This window comes from Carassius carassius, chromosome 32 (assembly GCF_963082965.1).
Source record: "Carassius carassius chromosome 32, fCarCar2.1, whole genome shotgun sequence".
Classification (NCBI taxonomy): domain Eukaryota; kingdom Metazoa; phylum Chordata; class Actinopteri; order Cypriniformes; family Cyprinidae; genus Carassius; species Carassius carassius.
Window position 1 is genome coordinate 4,849,192 of NC_081786.1, and position 7,128 is coordinate 4,856,319.

A 7,128-nucleotide genomic window follows, 5' to 3' on the forward strand; every position below is an offset into this window, starting at 1 on the left:
CTTTGCCTTATGTGGGCTCTCATGTGGAGACATGTCCACTTCGTTTATGACCGTTTTTGTACATGTTGAACTTGCTGATGCAGGTAAATAAATTTTGAAGATTCTCTTCTGCAGAACCAGTGAAAAGAAATGGTGTTATTTCCTTATATATATATATATATATATATATATATATATATATATATATATATATATATATATATATACATAGAGAGAGAGAGAGAGAGAGAGATGGAGATGTAGAGATAGATATATATAGAGATAGATACAGATATATATATATATAGAGAGAGAGAGAGAGAGAGAGAGAGAAATAGCAAACGTACACTAAACGAGGGTGATCTAAACGATTTTGTTTTTATGATAGCAAAATATATTGTATTACTATGGTATTAGATTCCTTGAATTGGCTGATGGTATTTTATGGTATTTAAAAGTATGGTAATCACGGTAATTTTCTGTAAGAGACCCCACCATCACACACGTGACAAAACATACACAAACAACATACGTCACATGGTGCGTAGGGCAGACAGCCACTGCACTCAGCTGGGCATAGAGACCTTAGGAACAGAACTACTGGTTATATTTTCATATTTCCAAATACAAATCATGTAAATCTTACAGTGATTGTTTCTAAGGGACTTCTATTCTTAATAGAGCCTGTGTCGTCATGGCTTGTCCCTTATCAGGCGAACCCCGGGCTTTGGGGCCTGGTGAAGATCATCCAGAGCCTGCATCAGAGACCCGGGAGCCCGTTCGACCCCAGCCGCCTCCGCAGCACCTTCAGCCGGCGTGCGTGAGCGCTGCTGCCGCGGTCATGGTGGAGGCTCTGGATGATGCGGAGGGGCTTTTTGTAGCCGTGGAGAGATGTCCGCTCTGCAACACGGCCAGACGCAGACTGACCTGCGCCCGCTGCATTCACAACGGCGATTTCGTGTATTTCGACGGGAGAAATCCAGAGAGGTGTGTTTTAATTCCTTTTCATTATTATTATTTACAATGTATGCTAACACAGCTCATTCTAGCATGGTAACAGTTTTCAGGTATATCGAGCTGTTTTTCATCTAACGTTATTTATTTTATTTAAGCATAAGTTCTCTCTTGATTTGAAGTGTTTTCGGCGTATATATGCGTTTTGTGAACACGCTAGATATAATTTGGCTAATTCAAGGCCCTTGAATCGAATGCTAAGTTGCTAACTGCTAACTTTGTAAACAAACTGTCAGATAAAAGACGTTTACGTTTCTGGGTTCTCCTTTTCTTGTCACAAGTCAGTGACTTGGTTATTTAAATAGATTTTAAATACATTATAAAAAGTGTTGTCATGGCTTATTTTAGTTTTGTAAAGAAACTTTGTGACTTTTTTTGATATGCCAATGTGTTGACCTGGTTAGCTTTAGCTGAGTCATATTGCTAAACGTAACAATATATATATATATATATATATAAAACAAGTTAAGTGTGTATTACTCACTATATTGTTTTGTGCCATCAGCTATTCAGAAAAGCTTCAAAGAATACAAAAGCTCAAAAATGAAAAGGAGAATCTTCAACAGAGGTATTAAATCAGCATTGTGCAATGCATAAATCTACATTATTTACAGATAATACCCAGTCTGAATTACTCTCCTTTTGTTTCAGAGTCATCGAAGCCATGGACAAGAAGGTCCAGGCGGACCAGCTTGTAAGTATTTTTGTGCATGTTTTGTTTAAGAGCTTGATTTTAAAGTTAAAAGATGAGAAATTATATAAGCCTGTTTTTAAGAAAGTTCTCCCAATCATGGTTTTGTATTTTGTTTAACACAGAGGTGGAAAATCATGTCATGCAAGATGAAAATCCAGCAACTCAAGGAGGCCATCTGCACCGGCAATGAAGAAGTGAAGAGTGGTGAGTATCACAACAAAAAAGATCCCAAGAGAAAAGTGTGTAATCATGCATAGATCACATTGAGAATAGCAATTTGTTTTTTGATGTCTTGGCTGTTTCTTTTTCTTCACCTTAGGCAAAGACCTGTTGTTGCGTTCCAAGGAGGAAGGGCAGCGACTGCAGCGCAGGGCCAGCCGACATCAGGAAAAGAGGGACAAAATTAAGCGGCATAACCAACGTCTAGGCGAGCTCCTGGAGAAGAGATCCAAAGAGCTGCAGGGGAGGCTGGAGGTCCTGGCTGAGGTGCGGAGAGAGCACATCCTGGAGGTCACCACTCATATCTTCAACATCCAGGAAGAGAAGCAGGGCAGCAGGTCAGAGAAGATTTAGATGAGCATAAACATATTCTAATGAACATTAAAATACACATGAACATACACTACACATGGCCTTGGATGTATATTTTAACTGAGCTTGTTGCAATGCATTCTAGAAAAGTCAACTAACTTAGATTTTGTGTGAAAACATGTTAGCTTGTAAGACAGCATCATTTCGCTGCTTGCTTAGTAGAACAGCCTTAATGTGGGGATTGATAGAGTCTGAAATGTGTCTTGTACATATTTTCTGTACAGTTTTATTGTTTAAATCACCACTGAAACACCAGAGAAATAATACTCTAATGTTTTTTTTTAAAGAAATGAATAGCTTTATTCATTGTTCAGAATTGACAGTAAGGACAATTTAAAAAATTTAAATTCAAATAATTTTAAGATTTTGTACATCAACACTGACTCTGAACACTGGAGTAATGACTGCCATCACAGGAATAAAATACATTTATAATATATTCAGATATATTAATTTTTAAATATGTTCCATTTTATTATTTTTTATATGTTCAAACAGAAAACTTATTTTAAATTGTAATGATATTTCACAATATAACTTTTTTGTTTTGACCAAATGCAGCCTTGTTGAGCATAAGAGACTCTTTCCCAAAAAAAAACTCATACTGTCCCCAAAATTTAATGGTAGGAAGGTTTTTTTTTCACCTGGTATGCCCTCCCTAATCATACTGAATAATTGCTTATGAATGCGCTCTTTGAGTGTGACACTTAACAGCTTGCTCCTTGGATACTCTTTGTAAATAAGTTACTATCACTTGGCAGTGATAAATGAGCATGAACTAATCTTGTTAGGCTGGTTTTTGAAAATGAGCATATTATTAATAATAATAAAGATGCTTTATTATGAATAATCTGAAGTCTTTCTGGCCTGCAGGGACCCAGCAGAGGCTGAGAATGACCTTGCTCTGACCTCCAGCACCGTCAGTGAACTAGCAGAGGCGAGGCGAATCACCTACAGCTCAGGCCGCTGGATCTGGGACGATCAGAACGGAGAGACGAGCATCAGTATCACTGGGCCACACGTCACACTTCCCAGTAATGGAGACTGCTCAGCCTACTACAGCTGGGTGGAGGAGAAGAGTGGAAATCAGGGGCCAGGTACAGAACTCATGGGTAATTACTCTACCTCACAAACATTAAATCCATTTTTGAGTTGTAGCAAACTTTTAAAACGTTATATGGGTTTTTTAAATTGATCTTTAAAAGGTCCCATGACATGAAAATTTCACTTTTATGAGGGTTTTTAACATTAATATGAGTTTCCCTAGTCTGTCTATGGTCCCCATAGACATATTGTATATTCAGTCGCAATGTCAGCACAGGCGTTACAAACTGACTTTTTAGATATGGATTCGACAGCACCAAACTAGAGAGCGATCAAAGAACGCCTTTACATTGTTCGGAGCTGTCAATCACACATCGTGAGTATATCTGCACACTTGCCCAAACTGCTGTTATAATGAATGACGCTGTTATGCTGCACATCGAATCTCTTACTGTATTCATGTCGATATTGTGTTTGCTGTTAGTTGTGGTGAAAGCATTTTGTGAGAGAAAATGCGTTGCAATGACAAGATGACTGCATTAACGTGATAAACAGACTCCGTCTACTCAATGCTCATCACTGCAGCCTTTCATGTGATGGGAAAAGATCTAAAAATAATAATGCTATAATCAACACTTCCACGATTTGTTAATCTCGACAGCTGTAAAAGTATTTGAGAGGGGTCACACATTTCGAATGCAAAGATGTCAGCCAATCACAACAGTTATTTCAACAGAGTCTCACAGCAGACACGCCCCCTCAAACAGAGCATTCAAGCCAGAGGGCTAAAATCAGGATATAAAAATGCCTTTTATTTCTAAATTTTAAATGTAAACATCATACTAACAATATAAGTACACCTCAGGAAACATTAAAAAATCATTTAAAAAAAGAAAATAATCCACATCATGGGACCTTTACAGTTTTTCAACTTGTTACCATGAAAATAGGAAGCTGGAGTGGTGTTATTACCCCAACCAACCAACCAATTGTTATTTCTCACTGCAGTGATAGTTAACTAAATATATGTTTACATCCTTTCAAAATGCAGTACATTCAGTTTTAATGCTTTCTGTTCCTCTTTAAAGGAAAGAGGATATTTAACAAATTAATTTTACAGAATCGTTTATTTTCTTGTATAGAGTTGGACCACATCAACCCGGCACACACTGTCAGTGCCGCCCTCTGCTATGCTACACAACTCATCAATATCCTGTCTCATATTCTTGATGTCAGCCTTCCGAAAAAATTGTGCAACAGGTTACAACTTATATAGTTATAATTATTTTTTTTTTAAGTTACTATAAATGAAAATAATAAATTTTTTAGTAGTTTATTATAATATAAAAAAAAGAATGTTCTTTATTCTGTTTTCTATTCTACAGTGAGTTCTGCGGTGATAATCTGACCCGCTACCGCTTCACTCGTGCCGTAAACAAACTTAACACCAACATCCTGCACCTCTGCTTCTCACAGGTAAATTCTTCTCAAAACTGAGAACACTCTGATCCGAGAAGTCATATTCTGATCTCGCGCCTCATGTTTATGATTGAATCTTAGCATGTCGACAGCGAGCTGCTTCATCCTCACCACACTTTGAGAAATATAATGTTTCTGGTGTCTCCAGCAAACAAGAAACTTGGCAGGTGAGGAATTACATTTTCCTGTTCTTTAGTGAAACATTTTACTTTTATATTGTCCACGATTTATGTTATAGCCAATTATTTATGATCCAAATAAATTCCAATAGATAAAATCAAGTGTTGTCTTAATTATTTGCTGGTGAGTTTTTTTTCACTCTCTGTGTAATATATATGTATTATGTATATGTATATGTACTGTTCAAAAACTTTAGTGTCAGTATGATTTTGTTGTTGTCGTTGATTAGAAAGGACACAGTAAATTTATCAAAATTGACAGTTAAGACTTTTATTATCTAAAATCAAATAAAATCTTTTTTTTCTTTCTTTTTTTTAATTTTTTTATTTTTACCAACTATTCGTCAAAGAATCCTGAAAAAAACTATGTCATGGTTTTTATATCAATAATAATAATAAATGTTTATTGAGCATCAAATCAGCATATTAGAATGATTTCTGAAGGATCATGTGGCTGAAGACTGGAGTAACGATGCTGGAAATTCAGCTTTGCATCACAGGGAATATATTTTAAAATATATTTAAATGTAAATGTTGTTTTAAATTGTAGTAATAATTCACAAATATTATTGCTTTTACAAATAAATGCAGCTTTGGTAAACATATGAGACAGAAAAAACTTGCAGACCCCAAACCTTTGAATGGTAGTAAACTAATGTGTTGCAAACTTTTCCATTCTTGTTCACTAGAACCGGGCCGTTTGAGGTGAGTGCTGACTTGGAAGACTCTATAGAGTTTGTGGAACCAGAGGCAGCTGGACCGGCGGAGGAGAGCGGAGACGAGGCTGTGACGGATGAAGAAACAGACTTGGGCATAGACTGGGAGACGGTTCCAAGCCCTCGCTTCTGTGACATCCCTTCCCAACCTATGGATCTGTCCCAGAGTGGCATGCAGGCATCCCAGCCAGCTGGCAATGCAGGGGGCATGATCTCCTCTGCGGCTGCCTCTGTCACTTCCTGGTTCCGCACCTACACCGGGCAGCGCTGAGATCCGGTGGATGTTGGGTTGGTTCAACCGGTTTGACCTATGCAAACACCCCATTACTGTCATTCTCACTTATGTCAGTTTGGCCATTGGGAGAAATAAAGGGAAGTTTCATTTGACTGCTCATACTGAATAAATGTGTGGTTTTATTGCAGGACGGAAGAGTGTAGTGAAATACTTCTGCATTTCTGATCTTTTGTAGCTCACTTTATATTGTAGACACCACACACCAGTCAACTTTATCCGGTGTACATTGCCAAATATCTTTGTTTGCTCATCGATGCAGAAATTGTACATTCAAAGCATGGACAGACTTTGCCTTTTACAGGTTGTTTGAATGATTGCACCTTTTCACCAGCTCCTCAAAGAACCTTACTCTATAAATGTTGCTGGACTTGAATGGCAAATATTATTGGTGTGTTGTTCTATTAGACTACAAATTTACAGGAGGAATTGTATTTTATGGACAAGTATTTTTTTCCTCTTTATATTTCTTCAACCACTGCAGATCCCATTGGGTGGAAATATCCTGCTTTATCCATTGGAAGAGAGGCTGGCTGTCTATTTGCTCTTAGGATTTATGTACAAGTTTATTTTTTCACTATCTTCAGTTTTTGAAAAAAAAAAATGTAAGTTTCATTGTAGGAATGTTTTATTTGTATTATCAGACTTTCAATCATTAAACAAGAGTCCTTCTCTGAAATTAAATAGGAAATGAAGCATTATTCCTGTATACACAGACTTTGAAAATTAATTGATTAAACATGTAGTTTATGGCCTCAATTCCATTATATTTCTATTCTCCTTCAAGATATGAAAGCAAAAGACAAGTACGTGTGAGTACATTTCAAACATTAGGATTTTCACCTAGTTTCATGTTAAAATTAAATGTGCACCAAATATTAAAGTGAATTAGAATTTCTTACAAAATATTTAGTGATGTACATTAACATGAAGATTTGTCATTTCAGGAAAAATGGGTTCATAGTGGCCACTGTGTTGAGACAAGTTACTCTTCAAGCTACTCTTTTGCAGAATATCTAACACATGGGTTAGAAATATTTTTTTGCATAGGGTTTCTCTATTATTGGTAACTTTAGTGATCCTACAATTCATAATAACACCAAAATGGCAGGGCAAGTCTAAAATGTAAGATTTTTAAAT

At 36.7% G+C, this 7,128-nt stretch overlaps 1 protein-coding gene across 2 annotated transcripts; it reads left to right on the plus strand.

Annotated features, from left to right (window-relative positions):
- The first annotated feature begins 501 nt into the window (after window positions 1-501).
- atg14 (autophagy related 14) lies at window positions 502-6,088 on the plus strand. Of its 2 annotated transcripts, none has more exons than XM_059519953.1 (10): window positions 502-966; window positions 1,499-1,561; window positions 1,645-1,687; window positions 1,810-1,891; window positions 2,007-2,244; window positions 3,152-3,375; window positions 4,465-4,582; window positions 4,708-4,798; window positions 4,883-4,968; window positions 5,670-6,088. In XM_059519953.1, the coding sequence occupies exons 1-10, from the start codon at window positions 674-676 to the stop codon at window positions 5,965-5,967; spliced, it is 1,536 nt and encodes a 511-aa protein (XP_059375936.1). In that variant the 5' UTR covers window positions 502-673; the 3' UTR covers window positions 5,968-6,088. The 2 variants fall into 2 exon arrangements, with proteins under 2 accessions (XP_059375936.1, XP_059375935.1); XM_059519952.1 differs by having other exon boundaries at window positions 503-966; window positions 3,152-3,390.
- The last annotated feature ends 1,040 nt before the right edge of the window (window positions 6,089-7,128 follow it).